A 25,848-nucleotide genomic window follows, 5' to 3' on the forward strand; every position below is an offset into this window, starting at 1 on the left:
TGGCGAGTGTTCCCACTCAATAAAACAAATTTCTCAAGACTCACAGATGTAATACAGACATCAGCTTTTCTCCGGCGCGTGATTTATTTAATGTCAGCTTTATCAGGCACTTCTTGTCTTTTCTTGGTCTTCCCTTCCATCTCACTTCCTCCTCAATGGTTACTTGCCTTGTTCAAACAATATCTCAGCCTTGGAATCTCCGTACACACACTCCTCACTTCTTGAAGGAAAGAAAAAAAATAAGAAGTTGAGCAGAGAAAATGTGACAACAAATATTGTCCGGTCTCATGTGAAAATAATCCACTATGTTGAATTTCTCATACACTGAGATTTAGTTTTTTGTTAACTAGAGATAGATAACTCTAAGAAAATTTGAATTTCCAACGATTTTATAACTGTCAAAGTTGATATCAAAACTGTTATACAGTTCGCCTCTAATAGTATAAGAGATGTGTGCTACTATTTTTTAGACTTTTATACTACTACATTACTATTTACACTACTGATGCTAATAATGACTTAAGTGGTTTTCAGACCAGAGGTTTAGCCCACTTCCCGAAGGTCTTGAAATCATATACCAATCAATTTCATTGGCTTTTCAGAACCTAAAGGGAAATGTGCTAATGAGGTAATTTACCTTTAATAATCCAATCCTAAGTCAAAATTTTAAAAGAAAACTTGACCGATAAGAAATTTGACAAGTTAAGCCAAGTGGCGAATCGTTAGGTCTGAAGCCCGTATTAGATTAGTAGTTGAGTCCTATGAAAAACCTATGGTCTGAAAAATGTTCTAGGTAAAATGCAATTAAGTACTATTACAAGCAGAATAATGATAAATATGCTTCCTGAACGTTTTTCACACTAAAATGTTTCTTATGTTGTTTTTGAGTACCGATTTTGAAATAACACTATAAAAAATATGCAAATATTGTCATATCGTATAAAGCAGTTTTAACCTTACGAGAAATACTAACGTAAAATTACATTGTTCTTAAGTTAAGTTGCTAATTTGGTAAAATAAAAAAATACTTTAGGTTAAAAATTTTAAAGATTCAAGACATAACTCAAAATTACAAATGGTTAATTAAAGACAAATACTCTATATGATGCTCTCAGAATTTTCACTATTTAAAATTCCTAAACTTTCAGCTTTGAAATGAAAAACAATTTAACAAAGATAACATTTTAATTTTTTAAATTTTCAATCAATTGAAATCCTTTGATATTAAACATTTATTTCAAAATTGCATAAGTGTAAAAGATAAATACATATCTGAGACTTTATTGCATTATTAATTTGTTTAAAAGTGCACAATTATGACGTTATTATTAAATATTTACTATTCCCGATGTATAGTTTTAGATGAATATGAATGATTTATTAAAATCTAAAAGTTTTTTTTATTAAATTTTTAGAATACTTTTTAAATAGTTTAACAGACTTGATTTGCTTTGCTCTCGAAATTTGAATAGATAATCTAAAAAATTCAAATTAGAGTGTTGAAAAAAAGGAAAATTTTTATGTTGAAACCGTAATAATTCGAAATTTTCATTTACAAGTTAAATATTTTTTGGCAACTCAAGTCGATTTAAAAACTAATTTGTCAAGCATTCATGCAATATATTAAAGCTAAATTTAGCTAGAATCTCCTGGATATTAACTGTTGTAAAAAATATACAGTAATTTTTCATATTTTTAATTTAATATTCCAAAATTTTATATTTTTTTAAAGCCATGCATCCTAGAAACTACCACATCCTCCCCTAATAATTTTTTATTTGCACTATGAATAATTTAGAGATAATTACTTTTAGTGTTTCTGTAGGAGAAGAATTACATAGGGTAAGTGTACCAAATTTCGGCATAGTTGCATGCAAGCGTCAAAGTCTTATGTTTGAAATGTAATATTTTTAATACAAATTGAATTTATTTGTTACTGTTTTTATAAAGAGTGTTCCTTGGAACCTTGTAGGCAGTCTATCGTCTTTATTTTCTCTAAATTCACTCTTAATACATTCTAAAATGCATAAAAATGTACACATTACATTTCTGGCCTATTTCGGCCACCTACATTTTCACAGTTCCTTGCCTTTCTGGAATTCTTCTAATGACTTTTTTAAATCATCTTGTTCGTCGAAGCGACATTTTTTGTTATTTTTTTCATTGTATTATTTCTAGAGTATGCAAAAACTAAAAATTCAATGAAATTCGAGGAACAAAAAATGTGGCCGAAATAACAAGCTGGCCGGAATTTGGCACACTTACCCTATATAGCAAGCAACCCTTAAGCTTAATTTCTATAAAATATTGATTCGAAAACCTAAACTTTCTGTGTAAAAGAGGTCACTTAAAAGTGAAAATATACTAAGAAATACTGTTAATCAATGAAAGTCTAAATAGAAATGTCGTTAATTGGATAGATTGACACCTTGTCGTCCTGAATGTGAAAGGCTTAACCAAATTAACAAATTTCAAAAAATATACAATAAATGCTTTTCATTTTGTATAAAGTAATAACTTATTAGTAGTAATCTGTTATATTTTTAAATAAGAAAATTAAGTAATTAACTCATCAAAAAATTATTTAAATTTCTCTGAGTGCATTCATCATACTTGTAAGATGCACTCAGTCAGTTGGTAAATGAGCGCGAAAAAGACTGTTGGAAGAAGTGGCAAAGAGGATTTTTGGGAGGGAAATGTGCACTTCTCTGGTGATGATCGCTGGAGATGTCACTGAAGGGGACAGAATAACAAATTTCACGTCACTCTATCAGTCCCGGACATCAAAATGTGCATTCCAGATCGTTACAAGTGGGTGTCTCTCTGCTCTGCAAATTGTCACTGTTTCTGCACTCATAACATTCACTTGGGAGGCTCATTAGAGACGCTCCCTGGATTCCTTATCCCGGTGTGTGTGCGTGGTTTAAAAAAAAAGGGCAAAAATAGTTTCTGCGGAGAAGCCAACAATGGCGAAGATGAAGAAGATCACACAAAATGAAGGAGAATCAAATTGAATTTCGAGTTGAATGCCAGGCAAAAATTTGCACTTGCAGAGAAGAAGACTCCATGGTGAGATAGGGAGTTCAGGCTAAGATTAAAAAGAGGAAAAAAAGACAGAGAGGCTTAAAAGAATCATGCGAAGAGCCCTCCTCGGCCCTCCTCAAATAATGTGTAAAGTACTTTATGTTCTGCGTGGGCTCCATGGACAGGTATTACTGCCATTTACCATATCTCGGTGCGCAAAGTGTATTACAAATGCCATAGCGAAGCGCGCGAAACATCATCAAGTGCAATGAGGAGGCAAAGGAAGCAACAAGAGTCTTGGGATGCAAGAAATAGCACCATTTCCAATTGGCAAAACCTGGGCATTCAGCAACAAGTTGGACAACTCGCCTCCCGATATATTGACTTCTCCCGCGCTTTTGCCAATAATTTCTTGTATATTTTGCCACACATTGTTGGTTTTTCTCATCCTCTGTACATTGCTTCCAATTCACCCATCTTTTGATACAATTTTAACAGTGAATGCCAATTCAATGGCATTTCATGCAAAGATTTTTGCTCAAGCACCGACACTCAGAAAAGATAATTTACGATTTTCATAAAAAAAAATCCATCGAGACACTTTACGATTCTTTCACTATTTTATTATGCTACTAATTTGCCATAGTAAGTGGTAGGAATTTTTTCCCACGCATTTCTTGCTAATAAAAGAATTGGAGCAAATCTCATTTTATTGCTCTCCCGTAATAAATAATTGTGTAGATTAATTAAGAAGTATGCGATGTATCAAATTATGCTGAAATCTTCACCTTAACCCCTTCAATTAAACAATAATGCAGTGCCATTAAATAAATAAATGTCTTAGTACACCTATTCTATATCCACCCCCTTTCATTTCCAACCAAAAGTTCTCGAAATTGCAAATGAAATATTAATTCCAAGTGCTTTTAGAAATCAATCAATTTAATTGCATCATCCCACTTATTGTCACCCATTAGAGATGCCCCTGAGCAGAAAAAGCAGTGATTTCTGGTGCATCGCCATTTGGAGGATGGTATTGTGTGTGTGTTCCCGGCATGAGAGTCTCTTGTAAGCCCTCCCAAAATAAGAACCCTCATCTTATCGACAAGACCACTTCAGTACTCAAGTGGCTATTCTTGTGCGGTTGCAGCATCCACTCCAGAGCGTCCCTCGGGAAATACCGAGGGGAAAGTGATGCGGTGTATCTTAGTGTTTCTTGTACCCAGACGCGCCCCATATGGCTCAAAATGCTCCAAGATCATTTTGGATGTGGTCTCAAGGGCCATTGGAAACACGCCGTTAGAGCACTTTTCCAATATCTTCATTGGCAATTAACAACCTCTCTCCTCGTCTCATCCACGCGGAATATACCGTGTGCAATTGAAGGGACGGATAAACAAACAATTTCCAGTATTTCTTCCATCCCATTTTCTGTACACAACTGATTTATGTTCTCCCCCCTTTCGGAGACCAGTAAATTGGCAAGCAACTACTGAGACGCTCAAAGTTACTATATAAATTAACTTTTTGTGAATAAAAATTGAAATGAAAATTTATAAGCTTATAAAATGCTAGGTCTATTAAATTGAAAAGGTATAAAATACATTATTTATTCATTTTTAATAGCAAAAATAAAGAAGAAATAAAAAGAAAAAGAAAAAGTAGTATTTAAAACATTTTAAAACTTTGTATTAGACAAGAAGTATTTTGTAAAATTTCCCTAGTAAACCATTTACATTAACTGCATTCTGGGCGAGATTCAAAAGGAAGGTCCGCCTTTTAAAAATTAAACCACACCCACAATAATAATTGTAATGATCGAAAATATTCACTTTCTGAATATTATTTTGAACAACTTGGTACTTTCTTGTGTTTCGCGATAATTTTGTGCCATAATGCATTGAAATTGACGGTTTTAAAGAAACAATTCTTTTTAGGTGGGCGTGGCTTCTACAGAAGCTTGGATAGATCAAGTTTTCCCTCAACACTTCCTTACAACAATATAATCAATTTTATTAAATCATTCTACAAAATTTAATATTTTTTCCTACCCAAATGTTACTGGGGAAAAAGGAAATAAGAAAATGTTTATTAATAAGAAAACAAACTTTAAACTCCGCCCAGAATTGGATTTGTGCACCATAATTAAAATCACTAGACAAAGAGTTACCTGACGATAATTTTTGGTTCAGTTCAATAAGTTTAATCCGTAAATCTTATTGTTCTGAATAACGTTTTTACTGGGTTTATGCAATCTGGAGATTTTCTACCATTTTGCTCCAGAAGAATGTACTAAATATAAATTTGTATAAATTAGTTCAAGGGGTGCATATGTAACTCTCAGAATGAACCGTGAGCGACGATTTACAAAAATATGCTGATCTGGAGTTAAAAATCGACAGATTGGCACTATTTTGCTAAAGATCGGCACAATTTAGCCAAAAATCGGCAGATAAGTCTGTTGAACATGCCATGTTCATTCACAAAAATCGGCAGATCGGCACGATTTTAGCGATAAATTGATGGCGTATTTAAGTCGTATTTAAGGCGTATAGTTCAGTTCGCTCTTACGAAGTATAGCGTTCTTTTAAGCTCGTATAATATTATAAATTTCCTACAGACAATTATAGTGGTAAATTTTAATGTACTGTACTGAAAACACTAATTTTGTATAGTTACTTGCGGCAGACCGGCACGAAATCGTCAGTTTGGCACTCGAGTTATCAGTGAACAGCACATTTAGCTACCCCTTGAATTTGTCTCTAAACTCAGTCTTAAAGTCACATTTCTTTTAACAAATTAGAAACTAGCATTACCATTTTTCAAAATACTTAATTCCAAAAAACTAATGATTTTGACTAAAATTGGCTAAAAAAATTACTAAATTATCCATAAGCACATAAATTTTCGATCTTTTAAAAATGATTGATTATGAATCTAATTCTCTCTTAATAAGTATTTTAATTTGATAGTTATTCTTGTATTCTTTATTCCTTCATTTACAGAAATCTTCCTCTATTTCACTACAAAATTTTTATTAATTTTAGAACAATTCTTTTGAAAGACCTTAAGAAATTATCACGCTACAATTATATATAGGGGGAACTGGGGCAGTAGTAAACTGGGGTAGTTGTAAACACTGTGATTTTTTTCATTAATTTTAAGACTCCAGAGGATAAAACCCATAAGCATTCATAGATACCATGGGGATGTATGTCCACAGATGAATTGGTCAATGAAATCCTAATACTTTAAAAATAAAAATCATTTTTGTCGAAAATGTTGATATTTCGATTATTTTGGTCATTTTGATTTCCACCTGGAAATTAAAAACTGTGTAAAATAATCGAAATGTAGCAATACCAGTTCTTTCCTACATCTTTTAGGATTATATTTATGCATTTACTAGAGAAATTGAGATTCTCATTATTTCAAAAGAATTAATAATTGATCAGAAAACAGCATTTGGGGTAGATGTAACCAGGCAATTTCAATTTCACAAAATGAGTAGGTAAAAGAGCGGGAAATTGGCCTTCATGCGAAATGTCTAATTCATTGACTACAAAAAAAATTGGTGGCGCTGTGTTCAATAAAAAGTCACATGATGTCAAAATATGGGGTAACTCCATTGAAAAATGTCTTTGATATGCATGCTTTTACTTTTTTTGCTATTTTAATTATTCTTTGTAAAAAGTGTCGTGATTTTTTGAAAAATATGCAGTCTTTATATATCTCTTAAGTAATTAAAATAATCGAAAGTGGTGCAAAGTTAATTTCAAGGGTGGAAAAAAGGGTGTTTACATCCTCCCCAGAAAGTGTTTACTTCTACCCCAGGTATTTTGTGAAAAGAGAAAAATGCACGGTGACACAAATTTTATTTTTATGGAAAACTCAATTGTTTTCCAGCATCCGCATTACCTTCGATGTATTGCCTATACCCAAGGGTAAAACATTAGCTAAGAAAGATTTTCCAAAAAATCACGGTGTCCTTGGAAAATCACCTCAAATTCACATCTATCGAAATTGGTTACATGTGCCCCAGTCTCCCCTACAAAAATAAATAAATTCTAAGAATTTTATGCTTTATAATATCTGCTAAATTACTGAATAACAATAAGGAATTTATTTTATGTAGAATGTTTATGAGCAAAGAGAAGAAAATAAGAAACATTGTATTTACATTTTATCAAAGTATTTGAAGCTTTTAAAATGTCTAAGATGTTTACTAAATTCAAGACACGCTTTTAAAAATACGTCAAACAAGCCCATTTTATCTAAATACAAGTCAAATAATGATACAAATTTAAACTAGTGATAAAATGAGAAGGAATGAATTGTCTTTTGTTGAATTATTTTTATATCAATTAACATTATTCAGAGTAATAGCTATATTATTTGCCATGTTGACGCACTTCGATTTGTCTTTTTGCCAATGACCCCTTTGGCCCAGTTGGTGTAATGTTAAAAATTCAGAGAATCTCAACTTGGATTATATTAAAGTAGGATTTTTCTAATAAATTGTGGATTAGTATCATTTCACAGTCTAAATCAATAAATTGTCGTCTAAAAATATACCTTCCTTTATATCATTCCGATGAACTACACACAGAGGCACGTTCACGCAATGATGAGATTTATGTCCTAAAGACATCTTATAAGACACTTATAGCTGAATATACTGAGAAGGTAAATTTTCGGTGGACTCTTGAAGGTGACAATGAACTGTGGCCCATCCCTGAGTGAAAGTGTCTAGTATTACAATCACTGTGATTTATTGGTTCTTCACACATTCAAGAACTTCGCTGAATTATCCCAATAGATGGTGGAATTTTCGCACCTTAGTCTGACACATTGATAGGATGGGGAATTATTGACATGATGTGTGAATTTTTTACGGTACTGTCTCAGGTGATTTTCAGGTGTTTCTCGCTATGCAAAATGCATGAATGTCACTGAACTTATGTCACAAGTCGTCGCCGTTATTGCAAAATTTCTAAGGAGAGAACGTATGTCTCTTTGAATTTTTCACGTACTCAATCCATCACAGAGTTAGGTGACATATCCTTGAACAATTTTATAGATGAGAATATAATTTTAAATTTGTAACAATAACACAGTTTTTTTTTTAATTAAAAGGGATATCTTTAAAATATTCGCTAGTTCTTTTTTTTAATGTAGGCTGCAGGACTCATTCGAATACAGATAGATATATAGTCCATAAGGGCCTTGACAGATCTGAGGATTAGCCGAGAGACGGCTTAGCGTAATTATATTAGAAAATGGTCAAACTACATTTCCATCATTTTCCATTATGTCGTCTCTCGGCTTAAGTCGTAAGTGTGTCTAGGGTCATAAGCCTCAATGATGCAAACTTCTCAATCTGTCAAATTTGACAGCAACATAATTGACAATGTCAAATTAGTAATTAAGAGAAATTTTAAGCTTGAGTAAATATGTAATTCTAATCTAGCAAGTTAAATCTGATTTCCATTTTTCATCTCTCACTGACTAACAATAACAAGTTGCAATAGTATCTCATTTGTAACAGAAAATATTACATATTTACAATAAAACAGAAAAAAATAAATAAAAGTTTTATAATAAACATAGCAGAGTGTACTATCCTCCAGAATTTGTTTTTAAAATTTGTTAAAAAAAAAACATACATATTCCTCAATCTATATATCAGTTAACTCTGTGCTCTGGGTATTGTTTCCATTCACCATGTAAATATCAATTGAAATTCTAATTTGATTTAGAACTTTAATTGGATACGACGTCTTGTATAATTCCCTCAAGACTGAGAAATTAAATACATATTCTAAAATGGCTAGAAATAAATTTCTCTCTTGGATTTACAAATCTCCTTGCATCTCAGATTGTGATCCTCAAGATTTCTCATCTCGTCTCGAGTTACAATTTTGCAGAAGATGAAGATGAGTACGACAGAGAAAAAAGGTACAATATGCATCTCATTGGGAGGTGAATCTCTGTGGTTTTGTGAAAATTAATTGGAATTAAGAGGGAGAATAAATTCTGCAGAAATTTCACAAGTTGACTATCGGATGATCGTAAATATCATTAATTGAAATTATTCGCTTATTTTTCCCTTTGGCATTGCATTTTAGCTTATGTGTCGTCTCCTTTTGGAATATTGAAAATATCTCTTTGAGGATGTCGCCTCATGGCCAAATTTATATCCAACTGGATTGTCGTACAGGGGCAGGGTGGGGGATAAAACGTGAAAAAGAGAAGAAATTTCAAAAGTTATGAAGGTATTAACGGTGGGAATTTATGTGGCCAGAATGTCTGAGTCAATTGGCGAATTGGGAATGGCGAAAAACTTATACGCAAATTTATGTTCGTTGCCTCATATTTCATAATTCACGCGCGAAAAATTGCGGATGCACTGTCAATTTCTGTAGCCAGGCTTCATGGATTTAGCCCAACCTCGAGATTGGGTTTTTTTTCCTTAGTGCGTTGGTGCAACGATAAAGGCCCTCATTTTGCAATGAAGAAATTTCTTTTCTTCACCGGGAATAACTTATGAGATTACCAACGAGAAATTCCACACCACAATTCAGCATCTTTCCCATTCAAGAAAGACATTTTCCTGTATTTGCAGAGTGCATTCAGAATAAATTTTACAATTTTATGGCATGACACCACGCCAAAATGCCATGTGGACCATAGAGATTGTCATGGGCTCATCCTCCAGCGCGTGTTTGTCGCCTCTGAATCTTCAGCGCGAGCTCAGTGTCATTTTTGCGAATTTATATGAGTGGTATATCATCTTGGAATCACTATGACTCGTGCTGAATCACCAGGGAAAGAGGGTGGATAGTAATATGGAATTCTACCATCGAATATCCTCTGCAGATATTTCAGATAGACATCTCTGTAACTGTGCTTTTGAGCATCTTTCTGTTGAGCATTTGAAATCTTATAAGCACAGGAATGTCATTTGAAAGATTTTAGAACATTTTATATGAAACTTTTATGCAAAAGAAAGATTTTGTATTTATTTTAACATGATTTCCCTAAAGGCCTCTACGGCCTCTACACAGTGAGAGAAATTTTAATTTAAAATTTAAAAATCGAATAAAACGATTTTTGTAAAAAAAATCGAGTTGTTCGATTTATATTCTGGAATCGTAGATATGTTTTAATACTTTAAAGAATTTGGTCCATTATAATATTAGATTTTAAGAAGAGCAAATCCAGTGACTGAAATTTCTGTAAAAGGGTCATGGATCAAATTCAGAAAATAACATAGAAAATATCAGGTGTCCGAAGTTTGAGTCGTCCGAAATTAGCGCAATTTCCTCTATACATGATTGACACTTACAACCAGAGAAAGAGCTTTTCCATAGTTTTGCCCTGGAGGTTGGTCTACAACAACGCTAATACGGCGGCGGACGCTGAAAACGAAATTGAACTTCGAAAACATTGCCGATACTGTGAGAAATCCGAAAAAGTTAAAATAACATTCCGGAAATGTTTATTTTACCCTGCAGTGTTTCGATGTAAATATTATGCTTTTTAGGTGTATTCACTGAGAAAAAAAGAGGCTGCGATTAACTTTTTTTCCTCATAACTTTAACACGTTTTAGGTGTAAAAATATAATAACATTTTTTAATCTTAATTTTACACCTTTTTAAGGATAAAACTAACATGAAAAAGGATAACTTTAACCCATAATACACCTAAAAAGCATAATATTTACACGGATTTTGGATCAATACTACAGGGTAAAATTAACTTTTCCGGAATGTTATTTTGATTTTTTCGGATTTCTCTTAGTGTTAGGGGTTAAAGTTGCCCTTCTCATGTTATTTTACCCTTAAAAAGGTGTAAAATTAACATTAAAAAATGTTCATATATTTTTACACCTAAGAAGTGTTAAAGTTGTGAGGAAAAAAAGTTAATCGCATCCCCGTTTTTTTCTCAGTGGATGAAAAAATATTGTTCTCAATTTAATAAATTCAGATTTAAGGTACTCTAGCGAATTAGTTTTTTAAACCTAAACCAAACTTATATTATGATTGATTTTAGAATTCAACGCTTTTCTGATTCTATTCAGACTAAATAAATAGAATTTTCAATTTTAACTGAGAAAGTAATATGTTTGAAGATCAGTAGCTCGGTATGGCATCTCAGCGTCAAAAATTGAAGTTCTTTTGGGTATATAGATAGTATTATACATAGTTCTTCATTATTATAAAAATTTCTCATAATATGTGGGAATCAGAAGAAGACTTTATGGTAACACAGAAATCTGCAACTCTCTAAACACTTCTAGCAGTTCCGGAAATTAATTTAAAACCTAAGATTTTTAAGAGATAATTTTCATAAGTTGCATATTAAGTTCGTATAATTTTACTAATGGGTTTTTATTCTTTTTCGGATCTTAATTAATTTTTGTGTTGTTAATGTTTCAAAACAATTCGCAGAGCGGTAATTTTCAATGAAACATTACTGGAAGTTCCGGTATTTTTCTTTGAGAATATGGGACACATAAATAGGCAATGACTCACCTCTTATGCATGAGCTTTCAAGGGTTAATTCAAATGGAAGTGCATCCCAATTAAAATAGCGTCCCAGGGCGAAGGAGAGAAAAAGTCAAGTCTATAAATTTGCTGACAAATTTATGTGTAATTCTGTATATAGAGCTACATGGTAATGATACTTCGTATTGTGACTAAATAGCTCATCTTTCTTGGTGGGCGCAAAATTTCTCCTAATGTCTGATGACAGGCTACCATTTCTTCAAATTGATATGCTGATCTATAAATTTTAATTAGCAAACTGTGCAAATCTCAAAAAGCATTTATTTTTCTCTTCTCTCTCTCTCCATTTTACCGTGTATTTTTGCATCTTCTGTCATCATCTTGAGATTTTCACAATGGATCCTCATCGAGGAGAATAAAAAGTGAAGATGAAGACAATGGAGATGTTATCGTGAGATGACGAGGACAGAAATCCAGAGGAGCATTCTGTCAAGGAGATAAGAGAGTTCTCTTTTTTCGGGAAATTGCCCGGCTGGGAAGACACTAATGAGATAATCCTTTAATAGCAAATCAATACCCCATGAGAGCACTTAATTGCGAAATTATATTGGGACTTTTTAATCACAGTGGGAAATCGATGTTATTCTTCTTTAGTATAACTTTTTCAATCCATATCAGGTGATTCTTTTTTTTTGCAGACGAAATTGAGAGTCTGGGTGAATGAGCGGGTGGATGGAGTTAAAGTGTCCACCATTCGCGTATTTAATATAAATTAATTTGGCGAAATGGGCGGAAAAAGGAAAGAAATCCGTTCATTAGGTTCATTAACAGAGAAAACGTCGTGGAAAACTTTCGTGAGCTCTTTAAGCGCACCGTGATATATGACTTTTGTCCGTTTCTCAGAGAAAATTGGATGGAGGAAAAAATAAGCGAGACAGATGAGGAAAATTGCGATTTTTCCTCTCGCTGGGATTTTGCACAACATTCATGGCAAAGCATGAAATTTATAAAGTCTGAATAGCATCTGGTGTGTGTGATTTTTTCGTTGTCCTCCATTCACTTTGCAAAAGGGGAATGCACTATGATTTTTGTTTTGTAAAATTTATCGTACGTTCACTTGGAATTTTTCATTAGATGTAAAAAAGCTCGCAGAGTACAGCAAATGATAAAACTCAGCATAACATTCTTAACAGTTAGCAAAAAAGTTCTGATCATGAGTACTTGGACCTTACTGGTCTTTTTCAATTTAACCTAGTTAACCTTTCTCGCAGAAGAATATTTAATTAAAATTTGTAAAGATTAAATAATTCTACCTATTAAACATCTGAAAATAAATATTTATCTCAAAATGCCTATCAACCTTTAAATATTGATTTAAAGATTTTAAACTTAAAAAATTGTCTAAGAATTGAAGACTAAGATTGTTAATTTGCGTAGTGCTCTGATATACACAAGTTTTATTGCATACTACCAATTTTCGATAAAATTTTAAAATTTATGTAAGGAAATATAAATTATTTGTACACTTATATCAACTATTGTAGGATTTTTAAAGAGCATTGTCTTATAAAATCCTTTCGATTTAAATAAAATCTCAGATGCAATTTAGTATGATAAGATAGATCATTTTTATCCTGAAACTTATGAAATTCTCTACTAGGTCATTATGAGATTCATTATGAGAAAAATGTGAAGATTTCAAAGTCAGAGTATGTGCGAAGCCTGAAAAACCTCCCCTATTGACATTTACCAAGCTCTCCTGGTCATTTTAAAGCTTTTGAACCAGTTGCTATATCAGTAGCTTCAGCAAATAGACTTTCTAACTTAAAAACATTTTCACTGTCAGCAATTTTCTCAGAGACTCATCACACAGATAGAAAATTCCCCATTTTGCCTCTGCACTTCACATTGGCTGAAAAACGTCCAAGAATTATCGCTTCTTAATGGTTTTGGCAAAAGAGATGTCTCATCCCAAGGGGATATTTTTGTGAAAAAATTCTCACGTTGTTTTTTTTCCTTCTCCTATCAACGATGGGTGCAGAAATGTGCGAGAAGGCGTTTGGACGCCAAAAAGTGCGTATTCCGAGTGGTAATGTTTAATTTTCAGTGGGTTGATTGCCGTCATGATTGACGTGGACAGGTGATTATTGTGTGTCTCAAGGAATGTGTTTTAAGGAAACGAGTGTGTGGAGAGACAATTTAAAAATAAATTAAATCGACACGGGAAGAATGCATGTAGTTGGTATTTAGAATATTTCGCGCATCGCATACGGGAAGACATATGAGAGAAATATGATGAGACATTTGATTTATGCACCCAAATTGAAAATTCAATTGAATTATTTTGTGAATGTGGCGGGCGGATCTCTTCAGCATCTCTTCATATGACTTCTCCAAATGCCACCCACGTGGAAGACAAATCGCCTAGTGCGCCTTTTTGGCGCACTTTTCCGCGAATCCACACGCGGATCGGACGCAATTACACGCATGTCCTTCTCGCCCAGCGAGTGTCCATGGCTCGCCAGGGAGACTTTCCATGGAGAATGGTCATCTTATACCTCACACAGTGTGTGATTAATTGTCCTGTGTTTGCATTCAGCACACAAAACTCCGGCTGCTACTTTGTAATATCCACAAAGGAAAAAACCATGGACAAGAAGGGAAGAAAAAGAAATCACAGTAAAATTCCCCTAAAATATCTCATGCGTATGGCATTTGTCAAATGAAAAGCTTTTCGGGATCTCTCGGCAGTAATTCGCCCTACATCGTTGACATTTATTTAAGGTGACAGAATACTAACTGTCGTTTATGTCAATTAAAAAAGATATATTAGGCTATCTTAATGGGATTTCTACTAATCGAATAAAGTTCAAGCAAATTTAATAAAATAAAGAAAAAATATTCTTTCCAGTATAATTCACTCTGACAAATATGAATTTTTATAGGGATCATAAATTTTCTGACCGCAAAGTAATGTCCTAAATATGAAAATAAGATATTTAGATTTCTGAAAATGTTTTTTTGGGGCACTGAAGAGATATAGAATGGATTTCAATTTTCCAAAAGGTTTTAGGGTAGCATGAAAACCTCCTTCAAAAGAATTCGTAAAGCTCAAAGACAAGGTAAAGCGACAAATTTCCTTAAAATTGTATCAAAGTGGGGTGAAAAATTTCATGAAATCGATCCAAACATGAATGTTCCCCAACAATATTTCCATGTTATATACATTGTTTAATTCCTGTTTTCCGCTGCCAAAAACACGATTGCCGGGAAATCAACATTACACCGGTTGGAAGCCAGTCGATTCCTGTGGCTTGGTTGGAACCCTATACCGCCTTCAGCGCAGACTTGAAAAAAAAGTGAAGCAAGTAGTGAACCTTTCTCCAGAACCCCCCAAACTTATCATACTTCAATTTTATTGCTCCAACTCAAAGAGGAAGCATCAATATTATATTAACTTTGATTTTAGGAATAAATGAATATAAAATTTTAAGGCAAAAGAAGTTCAGTGTTTGTGCATACGTTAGTCTATGAAATCGGTAGTGTATCTATAGCGCAAAGGGTTAGAGATAACGTCGGTGGCTACTTCGTAACCCCCTATAAAATTGAACAACGATAGGTTGGCCCAAAAGAATGTATGACTTCTTTTCTTTGATAAAGTTTAGTGAAGCATTAAAAAAAAGAATATTTATTTTTATAAACGGCAATTAACCCTTCTAGGTTCCTTTATATGAGGTGTCAAGGAAAATCTAAATCACTTAAGATAAAATTGCTTTAGTTTGAAAGGGTTCAAATCCGTATATAATCCTTAAACATTTTAATACTTAAATAGTAGAACCGATTTTGAGTTTATTAACGAACCGTTGTCAGTTAATCCCCTATTAAAGAAAAATGCTGATTATTCAAAATCCTTCTTGATCGAGCACTTGGCGAATTTTCCTTTGCCACATTTTCTATCGAAAGCAAACCGAAGCACCGTATACTGAATTGTCTGGCATGCGATGTGACTCCCCCTTCATATCAAAATCATCCCCGTCACATGGAAAATGGCACGGTTCTTCGTGCAACACTGGAAAATTTATTCATGTTCATGTGTGGCGTTTCGGGTACATTTTGTTTTTCCCAATATAGTCACCCACTCCTCCCAAAATGGAGCACCATCCGCCTTCGTTGAACATTTGGATTGTGAGAAAGACGGGGAGGGAATAAAGTGTGGGTGGTAGCGCGTGTTTTCCAATGGATCGAACACAATTTTTCTGCAATTTTCGATTGATTTATTGAAATTTCCCGAAGTGTTTCCTGTTTGGTGTTATAACTTGTCTTTCTGCCACGAAGAAGACACACAGAACGCCTATGGAAATTTGGAGTGAGAAACTTCTGAAGGAGTCCCCTACATTGAGACTTGATTGAGGAAATGGGATCGTAGTTTAAAAGAACATTATGGTTTTGAAGGGTCCAAGAATTTATTCAATAAACTTAGATCGTGTAGGTTGTGTAAGGTAAAATTTTTGGATAAAAGAAAAACTATACCGTTAAATTTGTCATCGAGCACAAAATGCTAATCGATATCAATTCAGCTCAAAACATATGTATTTTCAGCTGAATTCTGTTAACCTTGAAGGGACACTCGCAAGGCAGTGCCATTTTCATATATTTAGTTTGCACTTTTTGTACGGGGACTGCTAACCGATCAGCATATTTCTGCTGAAAACGCTGCCTTTTTCAGCTAACTGTGCCCGCTGAGACAGATCCTAATTTTTTAAATTTTAAATTCAAATAAAAATACCCGTATTTTTAGCCACTGAAAATGTTGTGAGCATATCGATTTATGCTTTTGGGTTTGTATTTACTTAAGAGAAGGGCAATACGAGTAGAATAATTGGAATTTCTATCCTTATTCTTAATCGCTTGGCCTTTGTGATCGGAAGACACCTAACAGTTAATGGCAAATAAACCACAGGACAAATTCCAGGATTTTATTATTGATTGCAATAAATTATAGTATCAAACTGTGATTTTTTTTAGTCAGTAGTTAATTGTCACAGTATTTAGGTAATCTTTAATTTTAGAGTTTTTTTTTACATTAAGCTTCCACATTTTAATTTTATTGATTGAAGATTGATTGATTGTGAAGTGATATTCCAACATTTAAATAATTACGACACTATGAAGACAGTAAAAAGAGTAATATCTTGTTCGTGAGACTCTTTTGTGAAACCTCTGGTGCAACTCTCAATGTGAAGTCTCTGAGTAAATATTTGTCTATTCAAATTAATGTTTCTCAATGGTTTTTCAACTCACCATCAATGCTTGTGCACTTTTGAGGACTATTTGTCCAGCTTCAAGCTAATTTCTTCACTCGATCTGTGGGAACAATTGTAAGAGATTGGCTCTCTGTGAGGACATGAGTGCCTCATTGCAATTTAGCTTGGGGAATTAACATAAAACATTGGCTCTGTCCATGAACTGTACTCAACTGCATACTTCTCCCGGTTAATTGTTGTAGATCATACAATATTAAAGCAAATAGTAATATTAAAGACAAGTCGAGATTGTTGAAGAGAATTTCAAATGACATTTCTTTCTATCATTATCCTAATTTTTTTTTTCTTCATCGTGTCCCCAAAACAGAGAGGACATTTTTTTTATCTTGGACATTTTGATATTTTTTTCCTGACACAAAAATACCCATAAAATTCCATCAAAACATACAATAAATTTCCTCACCGTGTATTTAGAGCGAATTCCAATGATAAAAATAGGTCATTGAGGTTCACAACGCTTCTCCTTAAAATAATCAGGAAGGAGAATTTTTAGCATTTGCTGTGACCAAAATAAACATGGTCGAAACGCCTACAAGAACTTGATGGTTTTTGTGCCAAATTTCCACGCACAACTTCTGCCCAGACATTTCTGTCATATCCATCAATCAATCAATTTTCCGCAATATCTTTTGGGAGGGAAATTGCAATAGGAAGTTGTTTAGAGGTGAAGCAGAAACCTCGATAAGGTGCTTTAATAATAAATTTTGATTAGGACTTTCCGAAATAACAGAAAGTTCGGAATTAACATTTCTGGTAAATAACCTAAAATTGATCAGAATCACTTTGAATGGTTGAATCATATTATTTTTTTTTGTAACATGTCTATTTTAAGCAATCTATACAGTGTTGTATAATAAGCTCATTTTTTGACGATTTTTAATGACATGTGAGTTGATCCTCAAGTGAACAACCCCTAAAGCAGTAAAAAGAGGTCCGAAGGTCTTGCCTTCTTCAGCCGCCGCTCCTCCTCACCAGTTGTTATGGCCAAATCCCCAGCTATGGCACTCGGATGCACCAACAGTCTGTTGAAATATCTCTCGGAGTAGTGACTAATTTCTTCTTCAATGGTTGGCATCTCCAAATCTCGGTGTAGAATAAAGTCCGGGACGTACCAGGGCGCATCTAGGACAAGTCTAAGCATTTTATTCTGAAACCTTTGAAGAATACTCATGTGACTTTTGGCCGCTGTTCCCCAAATCTGGATTCCATAAGACCAGATAGGCTTTATAATGGTTTTATAGATCAAGAGCTTGTTATATGTTGATAATCCTGACCCATTGCGGAACATCCAGAAAAGACTTCTAAGTTTCAGGCTCAGCTGCTTTCTTTTGGACAATATGTGAGTTCTCCAAGTGAGACGCCTGTCTAGATGAAATCCTAAATATTTGGCAACGTCACCTTGGGGGATCTCGGTGTTATTGAGTCGAACTGGAGGGCAGTTACCACGTCTTAGTGTGAAGGTAACATGCACAGACTTCGTTTCATTTGCTTTGATCCGCCAAATAGAGAACCACTTTTCTAGTTGTGTGATCGCTTCCTGCAGGATTTGCGACGCTATCTCCGCTGTGTCTCCAGTTGACATGAGGACCGTATCGTCCGCGTAGGAATCATATTATGTTGCCAAAATTTTTTCATAACGTTTGGATTGTAAGTTAAAATTTTAATTTTAACTGACCATTTTACAAAAATACTCCCCAATCTACTGCTAGTATCTGTAACTGTCAAATTTTCTTTTAGTTTAGTATTAATTTTCATTAGAATAATTAAATATACGGATATGTACAGTCACAAAACATGCAACAAAAGAAGGTATTTCTGGAATTTTCATCACGGAGGTTATAATCGACGTTAAGACGGTGATGGCCGAGTAAGGGATGGAAAAAAATTAGATAATAATAAATGATTTGAATTCTATTTAATACAAATTCAAAATTATACATATAATATCGTTTTTGTATCAAAATGAAGCGATCATCAGGCGATTATTCGTTACTTCACTGAACTCGATTTCGTCCAATTGTAATGAAAAGCCCCGGTCTTTCGATGAGTTTTAGGGTTTGTTATTCGACAATTCGTTTAATTATCTTTCAAAGCTTCGTTAGAAAATGTCGAATCTTGATCACTAGCACTATCGAACAAGATTCGTTTTGTGTAGTTAGAATTTAGTCTTCGACAGAGATGACAAGTCATCGAACGTATTCTTATATAATGTCGATTATGTCGATCATGTCGATCATGTCGATCATGCCGATCGACATTATATCAAAATATTTTCAGCCGTTCAAGTTTTTTTTTGTTTTCATCGGAAGAAAATTTATAAATCCACAAAAATTCCCTAAAACTTCATTAATTTCTAGACTGTTAAAGCGCCATATTTTTGTCTATAACGTGCCAACAAATTTGCATGGCGAAAGAATGTCATGTTGTAAAAACTTTTAGGAAAATCCTCACGTTTTTACACAACTCATACTCGTCCAATTATTTCGTGACTTCTATTTTCGGTCTCGATGGCAAATGGTTTGAATTTCCAGGACGAGGGATTACGTTGTTTGCGCGTCGCTGGTGGGCCAAACAACTAAATGCAGACTTTTTGGGTTGTTTTGCCGGCACAAAACTGCAAAGGTGTTCCGATTGCGGGGGGTCGAAAAAAAGCCCTCTGGGGGTTGTCAGGAGGGGCGGTGAAAGTCGACGGGTGAATTGTGTATGTGGACGAAGTTAATCCTTGTGATTTATAGGCAAATGTCACGCAAAATCGACGCGATCGTAACATCTCAGTCAAATCGAGCGTCTCTTCCCTGCCTCGCAACCCTCTCCAAAAAACCCCATTCCCGAAAAATCCCAGGGTGGATGCTAAAAGTACATGGATAGTCATAGAATGAGGGAAACAACTCGTCCAAAACTAAGAGGAGAATAGGTGTGAGTGAGATGGTACAATATTTTTATTGCCACCCCCTCATGAGGCCATCATGAGCCCCTCGGTTGGGGCAGCATAGAAAATGGGGAAAGCATACTTGAAATGCAAATTCCCGTACACGTTCAACCAATTTTATCTGGTTTCGCATTTCGCAGTGAGCTTAAAACCGTTTTCAGCGAAAAAGAATAATGTCCAGCAATTAAGCGTTACCCATTAAAGCAATATATCACGTGGCACCCGCGTTGAAAGTTCCATAAGCGCAACCTTTCTGCATATATGCCGTAGTGTTTGAGCCACAGTGCTTTGGTGAGAGAGTTGAAAGCTCTCTCTCACTCTCTGAATGAAATGCATGAAAGATAGAAACTTTTTTTTTGCACTGATCCATTTGCCAGATCACGACGAGCAATTGAAGAAAGTTCAGCAAAAGTTTTACTGATCGTATTCATGACAATTTCCCGAGTTTTTTTTTGGCAATAATTCACAAAGTGACATTACGAGGACGATGTTTGTTCAAAATGCTGTTGTATACCATTTAAATTTTACTAACTCTGAAAAAGGAATGCCTTCTAAATGAAAAAAAATGCATATTGCAATAATTATTCTTTTAATTGAACTTGACAAATGCAAAGAATTCGTTATAGAGCATGGAGACCACGTTATAAAGAACATCCAAAAATTTTTATAGAGACACTAACAATTTTAGCTTTTTCTTATCACTTTGAGTGATATGGTCTTAAACTTCAATGCTACTAAAGTCATAGAAGACAATGGCGCAGTTTTTTTCTTTTTTCAATTTTTCTGCAACATTTTTTGAAATATTGTCAGCTAATTTGCAAAAAAAAACAGGAACTTTCTCCCAGTTTCTGTCATTTTCTAACTTTTCGATTGCTCAAATTATTTACCAAAGCACTACAATTGGTATAACTTTTTATTTTTCAAAATAATAATTTTGTATTCATTTTATGATTTAAATAAATGTTCAGATAATTCATTTGAAACTTTTTAATGTTTGTTTTGGGTAGTTCTGACATTTTTTTCTAAATCACAAAAAAAATTATCGTTGTGACTACCCAAATTGAAAAATTTTCATAGTGTTCAATTTGATCATGAAAATTTTATTCACTCTTCCCTAAAATGACTTACGGTACTCCTCTAAGCTCAAGTCATTCTCCTACCTCAATATTACGTTATTTTACCTGAAATACTTACGTTCCAACTTGCCAAAACGATTATGTTAGTAATACGTTACACTTACGTCATTGAAACGTAATTCATTTTAATTGCGGTTATCCTTTTAGTAATTTTCTATTGCAATAACTACCTCATTATAACGTTGGGGTTATTGCTTGCATCTATGACGTCCGTATACCCTAATAATTACTATGACCATACGATAAAATTAACGTTATGCTGACTTAATTTTGCTACTTGGGTATACTGCTAAAATTATTTGTAGCTAGTTAGCCCAATTGACATTTTTAATTATAAATTCCCAAATCAACTGCCATAATATTTAATTTAAACAAAGATTTGTTTTTAAAATAATTTAGTTTTTCACTTTCACAACTTCAAAGATGAGAAAGTGCTTTTAAATTAATTAAGCTCGGTTATATTTCTGTTGAACAGAATGATTTATTCCCTCGAGATGATATGTAGTGTACCAATTATAAGGTTAACCAACTTCACCTTGTCAATAAGTATTGGTGGACAATCTATAAATTCTTATCGATACATTTAGTATATTTAGCGCTATGTTGAGTTTCCTATTGTGGATTTTATGTCTCTTTAGCAGAGTTGAGATATTTACCGAAAAATATTGGCAGATGTGATTTATTGGTTGTTCATGAGGTTCTTTCACATTATGTTTTTTGTGTCATCAGCTGCTTCTGCCTTCTTTCACGCACTCTCTCTCATTCTTGGAAACTTTGAGCAATCATCCTTTTTTTTTATATGTTTTGTGTGGATTTCTGTTGTCGTCTTGGGTGGATTCTCAGGAAAATAAAAATCACATAAAAAGAAGATCAAAAGAATTATTAAGCTCTAGTGGTTGGAGTGATTTGTGAAATATTGGCTGCGGGAAGGGGAGTAAATATGGGTCTATATAGTGTTACTAGTACTAGAAATAGATTGAGAAACCCTTCTGCAGAACACCATGTGGATTGTTGATGATGCGAGTTTTTTTTTTGCGCCATTCGCCTGGGACTCCTCTAATTTCATTAAGAATCCGAAGAATTTTGAGAGTTAGAAAGAAAACACCAGGGCTTTATTTGACACACACTGTGCTGGATATAACCGAAAAGAGTCATTAATCATTAGACAGCTCCGGGATTTTTGTTATCCTGTATCTACAATTGCCATCAGTTGAAATATTTACAGATACGATTACGGGGATTATGTTCCAACATCCGCCTGATTTTGCCTTCTGCAGCCCAGGAGCATCTCATCCTCATCATTTGACATCATCATTGGCACTGCCACCCCCTCTTATTGCGTTGTATGGTTGAATGTACCAGTGGTAGCAACATTGGGCTCAGACCTAGAGCGCGATTTGATTGTGAAGTGATAGTGGAAGTTACATTTGTTGTTCACTTCTGGTTCACTGTATCCCATTGTAATGGTCTATCTGAACGATCGGATTTGGGTGGAAATGATGTGAGACTCGTGTTTTCTCTCCCGAGGAATCCTCCCAGGGAATCAGTTCAATTTTCCAAAGAGGGAACTCACACTGTGCTGAATTCCTACAACCAGCAACATCAACTTGTTCACTTCCTATTTGAGTGTAAAAACATATTAAAAGCTTCATTGAAGGAGTAGGTGAAAACATCCAATGCAAAATGATTTATACCAGTTACATGCTATAAAAGATTTATAATCCATGTCAATGACCAGGCGCCTCCATATATGATACCCAAATGTAACGACAAGATTCGCGGATTGCTCGACTTCGTAAATTAGAGCACCCCATAGAATGATCCTTCACCAACGCTTTTCATTTTCCTAATATCCATTTATAGAATAAATTTACTGGATTTTTCAGATAACATTCTCCCCTTAATTGGATGAATAATCTCCCGCAAGAAATGACGAATCGCACAATTTCGCTAAAATTCAAATTAGGTAGGAAATACGCGTTGACTTCCAACCCCTGAAGTACCACTATCACCCATTTGCATGTCCTCATTGGTATTCCTTAGGATTATTTATTCATGGGTCTCCTGCCACAATGTTCTTGCCTTGTATTTGGGCTCCCTGAGACGAGCTTCTCGAATCTCAAAACTGTTTACAGTTTTATTAAGTAAAATGCTGTTTGGTGCCTCTGGCTTGATGGATTACTACTTTGCTTTATTTATTACACATATATTCAGCATTTAATGCTCCCCCGTTTGCTAAATGTGTAAGACACTGTCAAAAATCCTGGAAAATCCTTAAATTTCAAGATGAAAAATTATTCCTCAGCATCAGACTTGGGAGATCCGGAAAATTTCGTCAACGATAGTTAACAGTGTAGATTTAATATAAGCATCAGCAATTCAACCCTCCAGTGAATGGTGCACTGGGAGGGCTGTGAGTCTGTGTAAATGTTTGTGAGTCATTAACCACCCCATATATTTATAAATGAAGCTCAATGTCTGTCTCAAACCCCATGCCTAGCTGCCCTATCCATTTTCCAAAGTGAGCACAAAAAGGCAATGGGAATACCACCCTGAAATGCCAAAATGTACCCCTGATGGCGATTCTCGGGCGATTTCCACCAAAAATTCACCCATGTCTCACACTCGGCAAACATTCACCCATCCCGGCATTAAGATCCATTAACAATAGCCGAGGGTGTCGAAATAATACAGTTAAGCGATTACGCAAGCATTGCGTTTAATTTAAATTTTAATTTTAATCTTAATCACCCACCTCTTGGTTTCCATCTGCAAGGAAGCGCGGTCCTGGAATTTTTACCATACACCAAAATGAGGAGTGTGGGTTTGTTGTTGTGGTGCAATCCTGCAGGGCTTCCAGATATTTTTGCATGTCCTCAATGGATTTTAATAACTTGCAAATATGCGAAAGGGGTGAAAATGTGACTATGGGAACGATGCCCTACAACACTGTTAGATAGCTGGAAGAATTGATCTCAGGAGATTTAGAGGGCTAAAGAGATAGAATTTTCGGTATTGACTAGGATATGAGCATGATATTTCGCACTTGAGAATTGGTTTGAAATTGAACTTTTGGGATTTTATGCAAGAGTCCATTTTCATTGATTTTGGCTGAGATTTATTTTGATATTTTCTAATCACTTTCTCTATTTTATTCTCATTCTAGGTGACGCAAGCAATGCTAGTATAGGTAGTGGTGAAGGTACGGGAGAAGAAGATGATGATGCCAATGGCAAAAAGAACCAAAAGAAACGGGGGATTTTCCCCAAAGTAGCGACAAATATCCTCCGAGCGTGGCTGTTTCAACATTTAACGGTGAGTCCGTATAAGAAATTCTTTTGGAGACACAAGTCTATCATCCACTATCCTGTAGTTTGAGGGGTGGTATATGTATCTCTCAGTCCGTGACCAAGGGTGGCATCTTCCGAGCGCATTATCGTAATGCCATATCCATTAAATTCACAGCATTTGGAGAGTTGGTCAAATGTAATTGAGGCCATAAATCTAAATTTTCCTCAAAGTACCCCAGCACATAGTCTCTTACCAGTATTTTTTTTTTACTGGAGATATGTCGCCTTCTCTGGGGTACTCCATTTGGGTCACAGAGAAAGGATCCACCACGGGGGGATAATCCTTTAATAACGCGAATGTGAGCTTTAAACGTAAATCACATGTCGAACATTGAATTTATCTTCTGGTTTGGACACTGTACGGCAAAATCCAAAGAATTCTTGCTGAATCAGCGATATTTTTGGGTGAGGGTAGAAAATGTTTGGGGGCATCTTGAAAATTCGACACTTCATTTTCCCAGGAAGTGAATGTCAAGATTTTTCTCAAGAGTCTCTCCTATTTTAGTGGGTGGGCGGCAAACGAGTTTAACCTCATCGTCATTTAACTGTCTGGGTCTATTCGCTAATATCGTCGCTCCGCAGAAACCACAGACCATTATTTCAAATAAACCATCATCTCACTTGATGAATTACTCACGATTGACGTTTTAAACTCTTCTCTCCATCTTCGGGATGGCTCTGGTGGGGTCGAGATGACTAAGGCAAGTTGTATCCACCAGACACAGCACTTTTTAGGGCTCAAAATTGCCAAAGCACGATAACATTTCTTTCCCATCACCAACTAAAGAATTTTCACTAAAAGATATATAGAGAAAGAGAAAAGAGGAAGTTTGCTCCTTTTGTGTGCTGAGGGATTCCACTCAAGAAAGGATTTCCCATGCGAGAGGAGACATCTCTTTGGATGTCTCTACACAGCAAATCCATATGCGAGAATTGTAACCCTAAGAGCAAAGATGGGGAATTGGCAAGGATGGAATTCTCTGATGAAGGAGTTGGGTGGGATTTTATAGTTCAGTGAATGGTATTCGTTGCTCTCAAACCGCAATCCATCAATGTCTTGGCGAAACAATGAAAAGATTTCAGACCGATTGCAATGCACTTCAGTCGGCTCTTAGAACGCACCACAGAGAGAAGTCTTCTCTGCACGGCTGCTCTTGGTGTTCATCAACTTACCAACAAATCGATTGTTGCTATTTTTCCCTTCTGCCTTTCCAGTCCCTGGATCCACCTCCTCTTTTCAATGCATTTGAGGATTTTCTTCAAATTGTAAGCCTCACACGCCACCAATGACTTTTACCCTCGCTGAGTTGCAGTCTCATCATTAACATTCTTCATTCGCTAATGGTTTGATGGCCATTCTGGAAGGGTTTTGTTGGTGAGATTGTTGAACTTTTGACAAAAAAAAGAGAATTTAAAATCTAATGTATATTCTTTGAACAACAAACCAACTTTAACCCATTAAGGATCAACTGGAAGTTCCTAATCAATCCATTGGCAAATTTCGTAAATTTTGATAATGATACTGAGAGCAGAGAAAAAATGTATTAAGGAAATACTAGATTTTGGTTATGATT

At 34.8% G+C, this 25,848-nt stretch overlaps 1 protein-coding gene across 1 annotated transcript in view; it reads left to right on the forward strand.

Annotated features, from left to right (window-relative positions):
* The window catches only part of LOC129809986 (homeobox protein homothorax-like), a 153,160-nt gene that overhangs the window by 18,151 nt on the left and 109,161 nt on the right, over nucleotides 1-25,848 (forward strand). The window contains exon 4 of the mRNA XM_055860209.1: nucleotides 24,091-24,239. Coding sequence (XP_055716184.1) covers nucleotides 24,091-24,239 — 149 coding nt within the window. The remainder of the gene's footprint in view (nucleotides 1-24,090; nucleotides 24,240-25,848) is intronic.

Source organism: Phlebotomus papatasi, chromosome 1 (assembly GCF_024763615.1).
Source record: "Phlebotomus papatasi isolate M1 chromosome 1, Ppap_2.1, whole genome shotgun sequence".
NCBI classification, from domain to species: domain Eukaryota; kingdom Metazoa; phylum Arthropoda; class Insecta; order Diptera; family Psychodidae; genus Phlebotomus; species Phlebotomus papatasi.